Source organism: Rhipicephalus microplus, chromosome 4 (assembly GCF_043290135.1).
Source record: "Rhipicephalus microplus isolate Deutch F79 chromosome 4, USDA_Rmic, whole genome shotgun sequence".
Taxonomy (NCBI): Eukaryota; Metazoa; Arthropoda; class Arachnida; order Ixodida; family Ixodidae; genus Rhipicephalus; species Rhipicephalus microplus.
Window position 1 is genome coordinate 117419997 of NC_134703.1, and position 18988 is coordinate 117438984.

At 46.0% G+C, this 18988-nt stretch overlaps 1 protein-coding gene across 1 annotated transcript; it reads left to right on the forward strand.

Moving 5' to 3' along the window:
* The first annotated feature begins 6578 nt into the window (after nt 1-6578).
* On the forward strand, nt 6579-17962 carry LOC142813992 (uncharacterized). Its single transcript, XM_075891954.1, has 2 exons — nt 6579-6945; nt 17603-17962. Exons 1-2 carry the CDS (start codon nt 6627-6629, stop codon nt 17821-17823), a joined length of 540 nt encoding a protein of 179 aa, XP_075748069.1. The 5' UTR covers nt 6579-6626; the 3' UTR covers nt 17824-17962.
* Nucleotides 17963-18988: the final 1026 nt, after the last annotated feature.

Genomic DNA, 18988 nt, shown 5'->3' on the forward strand with positions numbered 1-18988 from the left:
TGGCTGCTTCTTCACCACGCTGTCCTCAGAGGGTGTGTGCTTCTCTGTCACTGGAACATTGCGAATGTCGTTTTCATGTTGCCACATCAATAAATGAGCGTGCCCAGGGTTACCCTTCAGGTAGAATGAAAGTTCATTGCGAGGACCCCCTCCTCTATTAAGTCATTGTATGGGCATACTTTGCACTTCACCCTTCCTTTATGATGACTAAGGGATGCCGCCACCTCTTTGCCTTCCTCCCCCCTCCCCTCCATTTTGTAAGTAACGCCTTGCACACGCCTCTCGAGTAAATCGTTTTCTTTGTGCAACGACCAGCAGCACATGTCATATAGAGTGAACCAGCCCTTGGTGTTTTTCTCGGCCGATCTTTCTTTAAGACACGAAGAGGCACGGGTGCCACGAATTTACCAGGTATACAATCAACTTCCACGAAGAGCCCGTTCTTGGAGTTTGTCATGGCGAATTCAGTGGTTTTCTTCAAGATTTGTGTGCTGATGCCCTCCTTCCCCCCTATTTCCTTTCCCATTTACACACATACTCGGCGTTCTAAAGGCAATCGCTCCCATAGTTTTTTCGAAGAAAGGTGATTACACCCGTGTTTTTATTTGCGAAGCTGGCAAGCCGACCGCAGACCGATGCTTCGGCCGAAGAATTCGCAGGGGCGAGCTCAGGTAAGATATTTACTATGGATCGAAAAAATAACAAGTAGTATGACACTACACGTTAGCGGAAAATGTTAACGCTAGTGTCCATTACCGTTCGAAATTTCATTAAGTACGTTGCTAAGTTATAAAAAAATGCGTTACCGGTAATGTCATGGCATGTGACGCGTCACTGCCAACACTAAGTCTGCTGAACTACTCCTCGGCACATTCAACAACTTGCAGCAGGTGTATTCGAACAGTTTCCAGTGCACACCTGGGAGGCCACACGTACACGTTGTTTCAATGTAGCCTGGCAACTATCGCATATTTGCCTCGCTTATCAACGGTTTTTAAATTTAAGTACAAGAAAGTAAATATTTCACAGGCTTCCCGAGTATATCGTTCGAAACATGCTGTGTGCTTTCATCACCTGCAGCTGTGTGCCTTGACTGTACTGCACAACGCCTTATAGCCAGAGCTCTAAATAAAAACATGGTTTACAAGAAACTCATTATTTCATTAGTGCCTCGATTTATTTATATTATCCATTGTCGTTCCTAAAGCGCATACAAACGTAACCATGCAAGCGTGTACGTAAGTGTCACTATTGAAAAGTTTATAATTAGTTTTAACGCTCTCGGGGACACGCTGAAGCCTGTCAAGGTGCTGCATTTTTCGAGAAAGCCCAGCTTCTACGGAAGGCAACCCAAATTAAATATCTTCTCCCAACAAGGTGACACTCTTCAGCACTCGGCTATTCATTATACGCGTGCTGTAGTGCTCAGGATTTCACGCTGGCATCCTGAATGAAGCCTCTTCAGAAGGTCCCTGATTAGTTGAAACCCATCACATGCCTTTGTCGGGACGTCGACAAAAAAAGAAACAAATACATGCATAGGAACGTTCACTACTTCACATAACTTCTATTAAGTAACACCACAAGAATGTTGAGCTTTGCGGTCCTTCGCACTTAATCTCCTGCCAAATGGAGCTCAAGACCATTTAAGCATTTCATGTCGTTTTCTGTTATCACCGATTCATTTGCTTCACGTCATTTTTGCTGGGTTTGAGTAAATGGCTTATAAAATATGTGTCTTATACTAGAGAAATTATTAAAAGGAAGAGACAGGGATGCTAACCTGGAAGAACTGGTTTGCTACCCTGTGCAGGGGTGGGAACATGAGGGTCGAAGAGAGGATATATAAAGAGATATAAAATAAGTTACAAAAAAGAATACGTATTCACACACATGCAGGGTGTTCCGATCATAGTCGTTTGGAAAGGCCGGTTGAGCACAAGAAGCGCAGGAGCACCTTTACAGCTTTCATCTGTGACATAATGTCCTGTCGGTAGCGCAGGATTGTTTCTTCCGAAAGAGTCTGGTTGTCCAGTTCGTATAGTGCATTGCAGAGTGACTGCTTCTGTGAGCATTATTGTTGACATTCGCACACAATATGCCAAGTTGTTTCGTCGCTGCCACACTGGTCACAAGCAGCAGTGTCGGCCATTCCTATGCGAAACGCGTACACATTGGTAAATGCGACACCCAACCATAACCTGAACAGCATTGTAGCGCCTCGTCGGCGAAGTTCTGAAGAAAATCGAAGACTGAGCGTTGCGTCCAACGTAATCGTGCGTGGGTGAAATGTGGCTCATTCCATTGCGATGTGGTGCGCTTGCGAGCAAGCATGCGGAGTTTCCATGCAGCGTCAGTTCTGAAGAGCGGAATTCATATTTTATTACTTTCAGTATGGGCAGAACAGGCAGTTCAATGGGCCCGTTCATTGCCAATTTTACCACAATGACTTGGAAGTGATTGAAAGTATGTTTCATGTTTATTTAAATTAAACGGTGAGTCTTTTCTGTAATCTCTGACACCGGTTGTTCGTAGAGGCCACGGCGTAAAGGTTATATATAGGGATGGCAGTGCCGCCTTAGAGTCGGTGAAAATTGTCCACTTTTTGTGGCTGTTGATCACTGATGAATTGCAATGCGGCACGAAAAGCTGTGATCTCCGCTCTTGTTGATATCGTAAAGTGAAAGGTCTTGAATTTGCTTGTTGTGGCGTTTATTGGTATGACAAAACAATCCTGTTTGAAGACATACTCAGAATATATGTTTTTTAAAAATGCTTGAACGAGCTCGATATAATGAAATCTTGTGCCATAGTTTGTGAACCTCTTAGAACTACGTATAGTATGATATATTTTGCACAAGATATGTTTATGACAACATATTTTCGGACCATATTGTAGTCTTTTACGGCATGAATAAAACCGCATGAGTTTTACGACATTATTATTATAATTTTCGTGGCCTGCTTTTCCGTTAAATGTCAATAATGTTGTGTCTAACAAGGAAAACGACTTCTTAAATGTACACTTTTTTACTTCATTCATAAGGTATACGAGATGCATGTGAACGTTTTCCTGCAACGACTTGTCATTTGTGTTTATCATCGTGTGCTGCCACACCAACTTCGAGTGATTTATATTTTAGGTAAATATTAGAGCCTCAAAAGCATGAAGACCCTGTCTTGAAAATGATGACCTAGACGACAGGCATTTCGTGATTTCTGCGTTCCAACCTTTATTACACTTTATCCAGCTTTTGTGCTATTTCACGCCAATTTGGGCATATGTCACTTTATTGAGAAGACAATAAGAGCTCCCGGTGATGTTATGTAAATAACAATGAAGAACCACCACAGATGATCAAAATTGATTGATTGATCGACTGATATATGGTGTTTAACATCCCAAAACCAACATATGGTTATGAGAGACGCCGTAGTGGAGTGCTCCAGATATTTTGACTACCTGGGGTTTTAACCTGGAACCAAATATGAGCACACGGGCCGACAGCATTTTCGCCTCCATCAAAAATGCCGCTGCTGCAGCCGGGATTCGATTCCGCAACCTGCGGGTCAGCAGTCGAGTACCTCAGCCACTAGACCACCGCTGCGGGGCCAGCTGGTGAAGCTAAAAGTATACAGTTGCCCATTTTCAATGATACATGCTTATTCTAGAGGCCACACCATTAATGTTTATGCGATCAACTGGAAGATTAACAAAGGAAACTGGCACTGTGTGCGTTTTCCAAATATTTCAGATTGATTGAGCTATATTAGCCAGTTGTTTAAAAAAGTAATTTACAGGCACCATCACACTGTATTACTTACGAGGCTAAAGTTTATGTAAAAGCTATGTTGTGAGCCTTTAAATACAAATGGTCTTGCCTTCCTAACCAACCTAAGCAGAAATTCACCTTGCACTTATAGCAGCAAAATTGTTAAACAAGTCACTATTCATAGAAACTTGCGCAAATATTTGTTGATTTAAGCCGCCATCACTTTCCCGAATAAGTGCAAAAATAGCTTTCTCATCTACTTCGTTCGCAATACATTATTAAGAATATCGCAAACAATCCTTTGTATGTAATATGTCCATATTTCAACACGCACGATGCAGCGAGCAGGTTGAACGTTTCTAAAGACGATCATTTAATAGTTCTTGTATAGCGAGTACGATCATTCACATTAAAATTTATTCTCCAGTTTACCCTTTGCTAACAATAGAGTATTGATTTTGTCATGTTGCCCACCGTAATCACTTACAGTTCCCGTGATTGGTAATTGAATGTTTTCAACTAGAACAACATGTACCTATGAGTGAAGCTGAGTGAATCGCACCGTAACTCTATATTTACAACACCTGGTTTAGGCAAAGTGAATAGCACAGATCCATTTTATTGATTTGGTTGCTTATAGTCGAAGCAAACGCGAGGATGGCGTGGAAAAATGTGAAGATTGTCGCTTTAGTGATTCAACTTCAACCGTGGATATTTTTCAAATTTATGCAACTGAAAGGCAGCAGTTTCCGGCTTTGTTAGAGTGTTATTATTACGAATACAGCTGTTCAGCCAATTTACTTTACGTAATCCTCATTGTGTCGCCCCAGTAGGGAATGCAAGCGAAGAAACAAGACGTCAATGTGTATTTTATCTCTCTCTTAACCGATACGCTCGAGGGGTAATGCATCAGTCAACTCGGGAGCACTATCGTTATTATCATTAAGATAAGAACGCAGACAGGTGAAGAAGCGCATAGTGCAATTAGGTATCGGCCATGGTTTGGCAACCGTAATAAAAAGTATAGCGGTGGTGCAATATCTTCAGCTTCCTATTCGTTATTGCGGTGGTGCAATAACTTCAGCTTCTTACCATTACTGAGAGTTGAGGAACGGCACAGTGGCCAAACAAGGTTGCCACCTTGTGGTAACCTATTTAGGTAGACCAGCCGATCGATACATTGCCTTTGAGATTTCCAACAGGAAATTCTCGGCACTGCTCGGAAGCCGCACATCCGTATTGATTTGGCGTGCCAACGGTACCACACTACTCCTGCGCATGGCGCTGCCTGTCAAAGTCCTGCTCTCAAGTACAACTTCATTTTCAGTAGTGAGACACGAGATGGCAGCACTCATTCCTCCGTTTATTGCTTAGGAAGGGAGAAGCGGCGCTTCATTTTTTCTCCGAGAACATACCTTGTAACTAACTTTTTTATTTATGTATGAAGCGCTAAATTATCAAATCAACAAAGTCTAAAGCACACATGAAAGCTTCAGGACTAATTTTAAACCAGCGCATGTTTTAATCCTCTTTTTGTCTTTTCTATAGCTGCGGCAATAGAATTTGTATTCTTTTCTATTAAAATAAATGTATATTGTGTAAGAAAAAAACATACTTACTTAACAGCACTGGGTCTGTTAAAGAGCAGCACTACTACTGAAAGAAATAAAGTGGTAATACATAATGAACTGCTGGGGCGCATCGACAAGTGATGCATTATGATAAATATTGCACTGAATTTCGTATAAAACGTCATGTAAACGCTAAAACTGTATCTAAAAGGAACAGCTATGTTGGTGCAAATAAAGCTGCGGCGCAAAAAACTTATGTTTAGTCTCATGAGAGTTACAGTGATGGAAACTCCATTTTCCAAAGCGATAGCTGAATGTGTTCGTCTTTGCAATGCTACAACCCACAGTCAATACAGCTTTGTAGCTTGATGACGAGAAAATCGTGTCGACGATTGCGCCTTCAGCAATGAACAGCAAGGATCCGTAGGCGCCAGTTGGAGTTCATCGGTGTATATTAGTGTATTAGCGTGGCATTACGTATGATGTGAGAAAATTCACTTTCACTGTCTGCTCAAGAAGAGGCTGTGATCAGCACCGGTACTCCATTGAGGGCACAATGGCCAGTGTCATCAGCCAGGTGCTCATCACAGTAGAATAGCTTATTGACAACCACTGCAAAACTATGCGATGTCATTGATTAGCAGCGCAATAAAACATCTTATTCGTATGGAACATCAAGTCATGGATGTTCAAACGCTTTGAAATCCGCGTCAGAAGTCGCCCAATAGCCAATTGAAGGCTTTAGGCAAAACATTGAACACTTTTGGCACTTAGAGAAAAAAAATATAGACATGACGCAGGAGCTTTTATTATTTGTATTCCTTTTTCCCCACTGCCACAAAACGCCTCCTTTATTTCAAGAAAGTGTATAAGGTAGGTATGACTTTGTCACGCACTCGTCGTTCCGGGGAGGTTATTTCGGTGTTGTAGTGACTTCATGCACCTATTCACAAATTCAGGCTACCAGCACGTATCACTGCAAAGAGGACTAGTGATGATGTGACAGTCCTTTCAAGCTCTACTGCTTTTACACCACTTATATTTAATATTTAGGTGTATGGTTACGCCCTTTAATTTCGGTGATTATGCCTCCGTTATCACCAGCTAGCAGACTGACATCCCCTTCGGTGCTACACTTCCGCGTGTATGCTTGAACCCTGGTTTGAGGCTAAGCAACAGCGTGACAGTGTTGGGTGATCGCCTCTGATCCCCCTTAGAGGGTAGCTGCCAATCATACAAGGAGCATCATTTATCATCGTACCGGTGAGACAACAGAGCGAGAATGGCTTCGGGCAACAGCAGCCTGTCGACAACACGGGACGACACCAGCGATGACTCAGCGGCCGCGTCACACAACGAAAGTTCCCACAAAGAAAACAGTGGCGCTGACGATAAGCAAGTAGAGGCGCCCATCAGCGTCGACGTGGAGAACGTCGAACCACTGAGCGAAGGGGTTTCACGTTCACTGGAAGCCGGAATTACCGCGGCATCGCCGGACAATCCGCCGAAGCCTGCCAAGATAGAGGCGGATGACGCTAGAATGTTGAGTACCAACGTCGTTGAACGGGTCTCGGAACAAGCGCTTCCCTCGTCTAGTAAAGGTAAATATGATATTTCTAAGGCCTCTACATATTGATTTCCGCATTAGGAGTATACGATTCACCTGAACGTCATTTTTTTGTACATTTAGGAGGCCGTAGACAGCGTCGTACGACATTTAGTGGGTTTGCTAAACACACAGTATATTAGGATGCAAAGTCTGGAAATCTTTATACACTGGCTTCCTTTGCTCGATTGGAAGTAACTCACTCAAAAATATCCAGAGCTCCAGTGAACAAAATAGCTGCACAGGATAAAGAGGCGTGAAATTAAGCGTCATTCGCGTCGGCGGGGGTGTCTAGAAGGGCCCGATTATTGTGACCCTTCTTCCTTTAAAATTTGGATATGTACCTCCAAGAAGGAGGTGCGTTTATATCCTACCTATAGTTTTTGTTCTAATTTGGAAGACAGCCCTTCCGTATAACAAACATACATAAAAACGACACATGTCCTACCTCTAATTGAAAGTCTGACGCAACCCACTTTCCACAAACTAACACCCTTTCTACCCTTCCTCCTCGTGAAAATGTTTTATCTGGTTGGTCAAGCTGGATCAGAGATATCCTTTTAAAGTGATACTGAAAAGCAACAGTTTGTTTAGATTATTAAATGGTACTCTCATAACTATAATTCCATGTGTTTCACTGTCATATGTTCATTACTTGCACCGAAAATCAATGTTGAAGTTTCGCTTTTAAATTTCGGGCTTGAATCTCTGCGCACGACACCGAAAATTTTGAAATGTATTTTTCGTATTTTCATGACTTGGGCTCAATGATACTTTCTGAAACTTCTCGTGCTAGTTCTTCGGCTCTCAGAGGTGACAAAGGACTTCTTTTTTGTCAACGTGAAACTACGTAAAACCCAGCAGAAGCCTTCAAAATCTATGACGTCATAGTGTTTTGCGCAGGACTCTTAAAATCGCATCTCCATTCATGTTTTCTTTTTTGTGTGTGTTTTCTCGTTTGCTACACGTCATGTTGTGGCACAAACAGTGTGTCCGGAATTGCGAAACTGTATGTTAGCAATACCTGAACTATTGTTTTTTTTTAAAAAGCGAATGCATTTTTTTATCGGGCTATATCAGGCATTCGGCGTTGTCCGCAGTGTTTTCGGCGCCGATCTCACTCTCCGCCCTCACACTCTCTCCAATAGGAACAGCTGCGGGCGCGCGGGCTTATCCTCGCCTCTAGCAACCCAAGTATTTAGTGCGAGAAAGTGTAGGAAAGGGCAGATGTAGCCCTTCACCGCTCCTTCTGTTGCCGTTCGCTGCCCATTCTCCTTGGGCCCCACTATCTCGTGCGCTCACGCATCACTCTCAACCGTTCCCTGGCTGGGAGCCTCTCAGGAACATCCGGAAATGAGGGCTCGAGACACCGCTGTGAAACTCCAACGCCGAGCCGAGAACGCTGTTTGTTTTGCTCACTTCATAGTATTTTTTAACCGTGCATGCTAGCTACTAGAGCTGGAAACGCATACCACCTTTATCGCGACAGAAAACGCCACGTGCGGCTAACGGCGCTATTGGCTGGACGGTGTAAAAAAAACATTTAGGGGCGAAGCTCCTTATAGCGGGACCCGTTCGTCCCTCGTAGCTGTTGTAGAATGTCACATTTATAACATTTTGACCTCCAAGGTGGTGTTGGTGAGAGATTTCTTCTGTGCGTTGTTGAACAATTAAAAATAGTGCTCAATGTACATGCCATTAGCTGCTAATGGTGAATAAGAGACAGAAGCATTCGGCTTTTAGTTTACGCGCACGCTGCAATTCTCATTAGCAGCCATTGGCATGTACATTGAGCACTATCTGACAAGAAAGGGTTGCTACGTTATACTCACTGGGTGTAACCTCCTTAGTTTTAGAAAGGTTTAGCGAGCGTTGAGCCGCAGTGCCATGAATACAACGAACTAGTATATACTATGAATGAACTCAAGGGTGTTAAAGGTGAGAAGTAGATACGAAGCGCAAGCCGTAAGAAAGTAAAAGCTGAATTCTCCTGTCTCTCATTTCCCATTAGCAGCCATTGGCATGTACATATAGCAATATCTGACAGGAAAAGGTAGCTACGTTATACTCGCTGGGCGTAAACCCCTTGGTTTTAGACAGGTTTAGCGAGCGTTGGGCCGCAGTGCCATGAATACAGTGAACTAGTGTATACCATGAACTCGAGGTGATTAAAGGGCCACTCACCAGGTCTGATAATTTTGAGCTGACAAGCGCAATGCGCAGACGAGGCGTTCATCATGACGTCTGCCAAAATTTGCAACGCTACGCGCCACGGAAAGGGGTGAAATTTCAAGATGAAAGCTGCTCCCTCTCCCCTCTACCGGCGCACGCGTAGAGAATGAGGGCATGACGTAGGCGTAGGAATGGCCCTACGTACACAGCAATGCGGTGACGTTGATCCTCTACGTAGACGACTCTGTTCTGACGTTGTCAACAGTATACCACGTGACATGGCAAAAAATTATTTAACACAACCTGCGTAGTTTATGTATTTGGTGCTTTAAGAGATGAATGAAACTTGAAATAAATAATGAGATGCAATAAAAAATTGTGCACGTTTTTCTTACAATTTTTCTCGTGAAATGTTATGAGATGCGGGGCAAATGTGCCATCGCTTCGCGTGCGTATGGGTCCCCGCGGTCAGCGCATTGAGCAGACGACCTCCGTGGAACCCTCCTACGCGTTCGTGCACTCATTTTGCTCATCTACTCTACCGCGTCTAAGCCAGCGTTTCCAAAACAAATCCCACAGAAACAGGCAGAAGACCACAAAAATAACGCTGGTCAACAAAGCGACGCTGATCGCGTGCTCGTGGGTTGCACTTGTTTGGGCACGTCATGCGCATGTCACCTCTCGGTCTGATGCCGGAGAGGGTGGGGAAGAAATTTGGCTTGCGAAGCCTACGCGGAGGAGTGGCAAGGGTTTCGATCTCACCTCCTCTCAGCCTCGTTTCGCGCCGCTTCAAAATACCTGTTTTCTCCGCTTGTAATGAAGCGATCCGAAACATTTTTATAGAAAAACGTTCCTCATCGGGCACCCAACAACTTCCACTGTCTAACTAAAATTCTGTATGGGGCCTGGTGAGTGGCCCTTTAAAGGTGGGAAGTAGACCCGACGCGCAAGCCGTAAGAAAGTGTGCGTGTGCCACCTCTCGTTTAGTCCTTGGAATGTCCGCTAGATGCAGTGCTTCTATATGGGGAATATATTATGAAAAGATGTGAGATGGTGGTACTTGGAGTGTTGAATAGATGGACGAACGAACACACAGACAGATGCATGGATGGACGCATGAACGGACGCAGGGGCGGATGCATGGACGAACGCAGGGGCGGACGCACGAACAGACGCACGCACGGACAGGCGGGCGGATGGACGCATGGACGGTCACACAGACGGACGCATGGACGGACGCATGGACGGACGGAACCCAGAACGAACGGACGGACGAATGCTTCGCCCCACTCTCCATCAAGTTCACTCCGTGGATATGCTGCCAATTTTTTATAACGCTGGGTTTTCACGTGCGAAACGCCGTTATGGACGCTACAAAATGCATTCGCATGTTCTCACGATTGCCGTGGAGGAGGTGGGGACTTTTTTTTCTATCTAGTACGTCTATGAGTATTCTTCGTCTTAAGACCGCTTGTTTCGACTTAACGTTCCCAGCGTGTAAAAAACACGTCATTTGTTTAGAAAAACTTGTTTACGACTTAGAGTACTTGGTACTCTACTATGGAAGAGCAGAATTCCGTCCCAAGAGTGAAACTGTGTGTGCAGAAAAAGTGTTTAACCATTTAGACCACCTGGGGGAAACCAGAAAGCCATCCCAGTACTTATTATTCACTTGAAGGACAAAGACTGTAACTGGAGCCCAGTGTATTGTTATGCCTGCGAGTCCGCAGCAAACGTCCAGCCTCGGAAAAAAAGAAATCTGTGTCAATGCCAGCACGCGAGCCCGCCTGACGCGATGAACAGCTCAACGGCGTCAACACGCGACGGCGCCTTTCTGTCGCCCGTGGGCAGTGAGTCACCTCAGCAAGCGAGCCGTCGAGTAAACAACCGGCGTCTTCCTGTCTGGGGGGGGGGGGTGACGCAATGCCGGGCGACGTCACTCGTCCTTGGGTGCAGCCACCTGCAGCGCAGCCTCTCCAGATTCGATGAGAAAGAATGACGCGGCCCAGCGGCGACCCCATTGGAGGATTCTGGCCTCACGACCAGCGGCGCTTCTGGTTGGACATTTGGGTTGGACCCGGTGCATATAAAAGAAGCCCTGCGGCGCGTCGAGAGCAGACCCATTTTGAGAGTAGAGCTATGTGTTAGAGAGAAGAGCTCGGCTCTTCGCGTCTCTGTCGGCCCTAGTGCCAAATTTGTAACGCCTCTGTATATATGCTGTACATAAACCTTGTTTAACTCACCGTCGTCTCGTCCGCTCGTCTATCAGCTCTGCGCAGAAGCAGTCGCGAGCTGAGAAACCTACGCTACCAAACGGCTGGTGACCTTCCCGGTGGAATTCGAAGCAGTGGCGCCTTGGGGACCGTGTTGGCGTCGCACTCTTTCGAAACAATGGTTGCAGTGGTGAGATTCGTAGCGCCCTTCGTAACGTCGTCGGAGGCGCGCTTCGTACCAGTGGAGGTCAGCGGTGGGATTTCGTGGCGCACTTCGCACCGTCGTCGGAGAGGCGACCTTCGCAACAGTGGTTGGCAGCTGCGGGATCGGCCGGCGTCAGCGACATCGATGCGGTGAGTGCCTGATGTTTTCCCCTCAGTTCACCAGACTACTCTAGCTCAGGTTATAGAGTTTAGAGAAGGGCTGTGTGAAGCATTGAAGTGAGCTTTGATCGTTTCAAGCAAAGTCGAAGTGCTTTTAAACCAAAGTTAATGCGGAGGGGATAAACATGGTAGTGTGAAAAAATGCTTGCGCGTCTTGCTAGTTGACTTATAGTGGGTACGGCAAGTAAATTGTTAACAGAGGCAAACAGCAAGAGGCTAGTGTGAACGATGGAGAACCTTAAAGTGAAGGAACTCATCGAAATTTGTGAGGAACTCGGCATTACTTTGGGCCGTGCGAAACGAAAACAAGCGATCCTTGAGATCATGAAGGATGAGGGAGTGTCGGCTGAGGAAGTCGATCAGGCCTGGGTGGATATCAAAGCACGCCGCGAGGAGGCTGAAAGGCGAGAAGCTCGCGAAGAAGCTGAAAGGCGAGAAGCTCGCGAAGAAACTGAAAGGCGAGAAGCTCGCGAACGTGAAGAAGCTGAAAGGCGAGAAGTTCGCGAAGAAGCTGAAAGGCGAGAACGCCGTGAGGAAACCGAGAGACAGGAGCGCCTCGAGTAGAAACGAATAGAATTGGCAATCCTACAGTGTTCGCAGGTGCCTAGCGTAGCTTCCCCGACAGTTCAGGTAAGCGGTTATAGAATTCAGGACCAACTGCCACCATTCGTAGTAGGCGAGGACATAGCGAAGTATCTAGTCAAGTTTGAACACGTCTGTGAGCGAAACGCTTTGGAGCGGTCTCTTTGGGCGCAGAACCTGTTAGCTCTTCTTCCCGGCGAAGTGTCCGACGCGATAACTTGCTTGTCCAGGGAAGCGTTTGAGAGCTATGACGATGTTAAGGAAGTGCTCTTGAGGCGTTATAAGTTGTCACCCGAGGCTTTCAGGTAAAGGTTCCGGTATGCTAAAGAGGGGAATGAGTCACACGTTGACTTCGTGTTTCGTCTCAAAGCCGATTTAATTGAATGGCTCAAGGGCGAAGGTGTTTATGACGACCGCGATAAAGTGGTAGAATGTATTGCATTGGAGCAATTCTACCGCTGCATCGAGGAGGATGTCAAACTTTGGCTGCAGGACAAACTTGGTGAAGTACAGCTACACAAGGCAGCAGAGTTAGCTGAGGAGTATTATACTCGCCGAAAGTTGCATAGCAGGGCAGTGCGCGTGGAAAAGGATGAAAGAGGGCTTTTCAAAGAAACCTGATCAACGGAAACTCGCTCCGCACCGTAATTTCAAGAAGGACCCGTTTCTTACGAAGGACACTGTAGGGGAAGGGCAAACGGATGCGGAGAAATCGAGTGAGGTTCCGAAACAACGCACTGATACCACACCGGCGTTTTAATCATGGAAGCCACTAATCTGCTACAACTGCAAAAAGGAAGGGCACATCGCGATAAACTGTAAGCAAAAGTTTGCTTTCGCAACAATTCGAGAATCGGAAAAGAACATGCGGTTGTTCGAGCCGTATATCCAAGAAATTAGTTTGAATGGGAAAACGTGCCGAGCACTTAGAGACTCAGCGGCAACCATGGACGTTGTCCATCCTTCATTGGTGTCTCCGGATGACTTTACAGGAGAATGCGCGTGAATTAGGCAAGTCGCCGAGGAGCAGAGTGTTTGCTTACCAATCGCTACGGTTGTCATTGAAGGCCCGTTCGGTAAGCTTCGCACCGAAGCGGCTGTGGCTGCCGCGCTTCCCGATAGTTTTCCTTATCTTTTCTCTAACAACTCAGAGCAGCTTCTCAAAGAGCAGGGTAAATCGTTCTTCCCCAACTTAGCGTACATGGCCCTCACGCGATCGCAAGCGCGGAAGCTTTCGCAGGAGCTTGATCTTGTTCAATGCGGTGAACTCTCAAGTGACCTTGTCGGCGGGTCGATGGAACCTCAGAGAGTAAATTTTCCGCGTGAGTCATGTGAGCAGTCACGCGAGCGGCCCGTCGCCGAAGCGACCGGCGCGGTTTCCGTAGCAAGGGGAGACAACATGGCGCCATTGAATCAGAGCGAGAGGGCTGGAAAGCTCTCGCCTGTAGCGGAAAGTTGCAGTGAGCTGTCGAAGATTGATCTAGAAACGCTCATTCAAGAGCAGCGTGGGGACCTCTCGATTGAAGCGCTAGTGGAAAGCCGCATGAAAGCTTCACAAATGTTGTCAAAGAAGTACTACGACAAATCGGCGAAGAAGCGCGCTTTTGAAGTAGGAAGTCAGGCAGTGCTACTGCGGCCGTTCTAAAGGAACAAGCTTGAGATTCATTGGGAAGGGCCCGCCAAAGTAATATCTAAGCTTTCCTATACGAATTATGAAGTGAAATTAGGAAAGCGGCCGAACAAAATTTACCACAGTAACTTGAAAGCAGTCGTAAATTTGCTTTTGAATGCTTCAGAGGAAGAGGGAGCAGAAATTTTGAGTTTTATTGATGTAATCGAAAGGGGATCGGAGGTAATATTGGAGCAGTTGAACCTAGAGCCTGGGTTAAGTGAAGTCCAGAAGGAGGACCAGAGAAGGCATGTTTCTTTTTATGAGAAATCTGGACTCCCATATTGTAGTTACACAGATGTGCAACGCCGCAAGAACGAAAAGCCCATAGTACCGCATATGTATCGTCGCCTAAAAGTGGCCGGTTACTGAGGTGGAGAATGAAACTCCACAAGCACAACTTTGACGTTCGGTAAAGAAAAAAGGAAAGCTAAACGCCAATGCAGGCGCATTGAGCCGTGCGTTTAGTTAGTACCTTCTCCACCTTTCGGTTTCTCGCTGGCGATTCGGGGCAAATATATGACCTCATCACGACCTTTGCTGAGCGCTCTCGTCCAGAGTGAGCTCAAGGAGCCAACTTTATGTTCTATTCTAATTCGTTACGTTGTTGTACGCGAAAAAATTTGAGTTGTCATTTTAGGAGTCTTGTGTCCCACATGTGCCTCTTGATGTAGAGGGAACGAAATTCCTATAGACACGTAGCTAGGTATGTGTTGTACTATACTTTGTCTGGTGTTCTGTCGGGTGACTGAGGGCGCTTGCTTGTGTCGTGTGTTGTCTGTTGTCGAACCGTTCTTGACAAGTTGCAGAACCATCCACAAGTGCTGAAACCAAGGATCGTCAGAAGAGACGAGCGAAGCTGGTCGACAAGTTGTGGCGACAAGCCAGTGGAGCTGGGATCCGTCCTCAAGAATGGGATGTGTTCCCGGAACGGAGTCTGGAGCTGCATTCTCCCCATGGCCCTGGAGGCGAACCTGGAAGGACCTGGCGTACGAGCGCACCTGACATCCGAGCCCCGTGGAAGCAGCTCGTCTTTCTGGCGCATTGTCTGGCGGCGGGGGTGCTGTTATGCCTGCGAGTCTGCAGCAAACGTCCAGCCTCGGAAAAAGAGAAATCTGTGTCAAGGCCAGCACGCGAGCCCGCCTGACGCGATGAACAGCTCAACGACGTCAACACGCGACGGCGCCTTTCTGTCGCCCGAGGGCAGTGAGTCACCTCAGCAAGCGAGCCGTCGAGTAAACAACCGGCGTTTTCCTGTCGGGGGGGGGGGGGGACACAATGCCGGGCGACGTCACTCGTCCTTGGGTGCAGCCACCTGCAGCGCAGCCTCTCCAGATTCGATGAGAAAGAATGACGCGGCCCAGCGGCGACCCCATTGGAGGATTCTGGCCTCACGACCAGCGGCGCTTCTGGTTGGACATTTGGGTTGGACCCGGTGCATATAAAAGAAGCCCTGCGGCGCGTCGAGAGCAGACCCATTTTGAGAGTATAGCATGTGTTAGAGAGAAGAGCTCGGCTCTTCGCGTCTCTGTTGGCCCCAGTGCCGAATTTGTAACGCCTCTGTATATATGCTGTACATAAATCTTGTTTAACTCACCGTCGTCTCGTCCGCTCTGTCTATCAGCTCTGCGCAGAAGCAGTCGCAAGCTGAGAAATCTACGCTACCAAACGGCTGGTGACCTTCCCGGTGGAATTCGAAGCAGTGGCACCTTCGGGACCGTGTTGGCGTCGCCGTCTTTCGAAACAGTGGTTGCAGCGGTGAGATTCGTAGCGCCCTTCGTAACGTCGTCGGAGGCGTGCTTCGCAACAGTATATATATAAAAAAAGCTAACGATTCAGTCCTTCGTACTCTACCCCTGCAGAGAATCAAGCCGTCCCATGATATGTGTTTAGACAAACGAGTTAACGATTTTTAGAGAACTCGGCGCTCTACTATGGGAGAGCTGAAAGCCATCTTTTGGACTTCACACTTGAAGATGACATATCGGCAAAAATTACGCTCTCGACGGTCCTAGGCTGGTGGTGACAATCAGCCGCTGTGTGTGTGTTTAGAATAAGTGGTTAACGATTTAGAGTGCTGTAGGTACTCTTCTATGGGAGAGCATAAAGCCATCCCGGCGACATAAGTGCGATAGGGGGGGGGGGTGTAGAAAAAGTGGGTAACGATTTAGAGTACTTGGTACTCTACTATGGGAGCGCATAAAGCCGTCCCGACCTGTGAGGTAACATATGTACGACACATGCACCCGCTTTTATTAAAAAGCAAATGCCCTTTCGTTTGATAGCATAGCAGCTGTCCAACGTTTTTTCGGCCAACGGAAGCATTGCCAATCTGTCTCCTTATGAGTGTTACCAGACAAAATCAAAGCGCTAGGTATGGGCATTGTGTTAGACAGCTCAAATAATGAAGGCCGAGTGAATAGACCTTTCCACCACAAATAATCAGCTATGAGGTTATTGCACGACATTGCCTTTAGCGTAGTTTTGAGAACAGCAGTGAACGAGTAAAGAACGGCTAAGAATTCAAACAATTTAATTGTCAGGACACCAACTTGACATTCATATAAAAAGCACATTGGAATGAGAGTTCCACTCAGAAACTTACAGTGGCTGTTATGACAAAACTTAGCAGCTTTGCGGCTGTTAATTGATTATTAAAACTCGCTTTAAACAAAGTTCGGGCAAGAGGAAAAGCAAGAATGCAGGTAGGTCAACTAAAACCATGTGTTTAGTAAAACACAAAAAAACACGCACCTAAAATATGCGAACTAAGACGTGTGGGTGGGTAAAGCAAGGTTATAGAGGTCATAATAGAGGCACGGACGGACAGACGGAAGCACGGATGAACTGACGGCCGCATGAACGTCTGCACGAATGGACAGACGGATGGAAGCAAGAACGAACGGACGGACAGAAGCACGGACGGATGAATGGACTGTCACTTCACCCCACTAATCATCATTCACTGTAATGGATATGCTGTGTTTTTTTTTCTACTGCCCAACAGCTCAGCAATTAAGCTCTTACCGTACCCCTCACCAGCCCACCGCCACCTTCCTCGAGTGGTTTGGCGCCGAAAGGGATGAACAGCGCCGACTGTTCGCGCAGGTGGTCGATATGTTCGGGCTTCAGTTTACGTCTAAAATAGGTGTGCTACTACTACTACTACTACTACTACTACTACTACTACTACAATCCGCGGAATCAAGCTTGTCTATTCTTTGTAAATGTTTAGCGCTGTACATTATGTAAACAAACTTGTGGCGTTTATTTTTAGTAAGCTTATTTCCTTCAAATGAATAACTACATCTGCTTTAAAAGCATGATTGATTGAGTTTTATTCAAAATGTTTATTTAGTGACAATTGAAAAGTGTGTCACTGTGCACATCAACTGAAAAATATCCGACGTCAGAGCTATTCTGCTCTTTACATTGTGTGGTTGAAACCTACTACAATTCGTGCTATTTTATTCAGTGTCTTTGTACATACGCGACACGATTTGAACGCGAGAGAGACTGCCTAAAAAACATGGGCATTGTAAGCAGTAGGTCACCTGTCAATAAAGTGGGTTCGTTATGAAGTGTTTGCATCCCATGCAAATTATTTTTTAAAGAAGTCCTGTTTTTCGCAGGTGAAAACAAGATCAATGCGTGCAGCGCCGACTCGGAAACCGACGAGCAGTGGCGTTTTCTAGGCCAATCGCTTCGCTCACTGATGCTTTACGGCCTTATTGTGGTCTTCATCGCAGCAGCCTTTGCCTACGCAATAGTGTTCCGCGCTGGCCGAGTACTACCTCGAAAAGCGAAGAGATTGGCACGCTTGGCGAACGATACGAATAGCACATCCACCTGAATGATATGCCGCCTGCCGGCTCTGTGTCTCGCCATTCAGGTTTACCACTACAGGACATGGAAAGAGGTGGTCCTGTAAAGACTGCGGAGCGTTGATTTTCGGCCAACACTGTCAGAATAAAATTTTTCGATCTGTGTGATTTCGACGTACGAAACATTCATGTAAAACCAAGATCCATTTCTAATACGCAAAACAAAGAAAATAGCATTGACATGCATCCTCGTCAATGTCTCGAGTTTTGGTTAGAAAGGTAAGTTGGGTAGTTATCATTGTTGCAGATTTTAAAGATGTATTGGACAGCTGAAGCAAAGATGTCACCAGTGGGGCCTCGAGGCTCATCAACCACTCCTAAAAAAATGAAGTGCCCCTATAGCTTCATTAGGGAAGAAATAGTAATGTCGTCAATGATCGTCTTGAAATAGAGGAATGACTTTAAATGGTGAAATACAAAAAAAGCTTGGTCTGATGACGTTTGTTGGGACACCGAGTGGCCTGGCCTCTCAAGATCTGCGAGACACATAGTACTCACTCACACACACACGCTCAGTGAACAGTGCATTCTTACGTACAAAATGCAGCTAATACTATCAACAGTTCGCACACCTCCACACACGCTGACTTACATACACTTTGTTTTCTTTATTACTTTTTTGCATAACATGTAGTAATATGGCGCATTATAAAGAATAAACAGTGCACACAGAGGCAACACAAGATATGTTTACTTACACCCCAATACCAAACGCTGAACGTATATAAAATTGAATTGCGGCCGACAATAGTAGAACAAGTGACACGTAATTTTGGAGCACTTTTTGTACTTTTCATGGCCGCACCACAATGCGCGCATACATATTTATCGATTGATTGATATATGGGGTTTAACGTCCCAAAACCACCATACGATTATGAGAGACGCCGTAGTGAAGGGCTCCGGAAAGTTCGACCACCTGGGGTTCTTTAACGTGGACCCAATTCTGAGCACATGGGCCTACGACATTTTTATAGTGTATCTCTACCTTATAAAATACCGGAAGTTAATCAACAACTGCACTATTACTAACGGGATATTTACTCGAGCTTGGAGAGTTTGCGCAAAAACGATGAGCTAAACCGAAGCTATAGTGGCTAGAAAGTTTTACTAGCCACTGTACTCATGTATACT

Bases quoted from the DNA above. Each gene is read 5' to 3' on its own strand.
- LOC142813992 (XM_075891954.1), top strand. From the start codon at position 6,627: ATGGCTTCGGGCAACAGCAGCCTGTCGACAACACGGGACGACACCAGC. The intron at 6,946-17,602 runs GTAAATATGATA...TGTTTTTCGCAG, and splicing joins GCTTCCCTCGTCTAGTAAAG to GTGAAAACAAGATCAATGCG.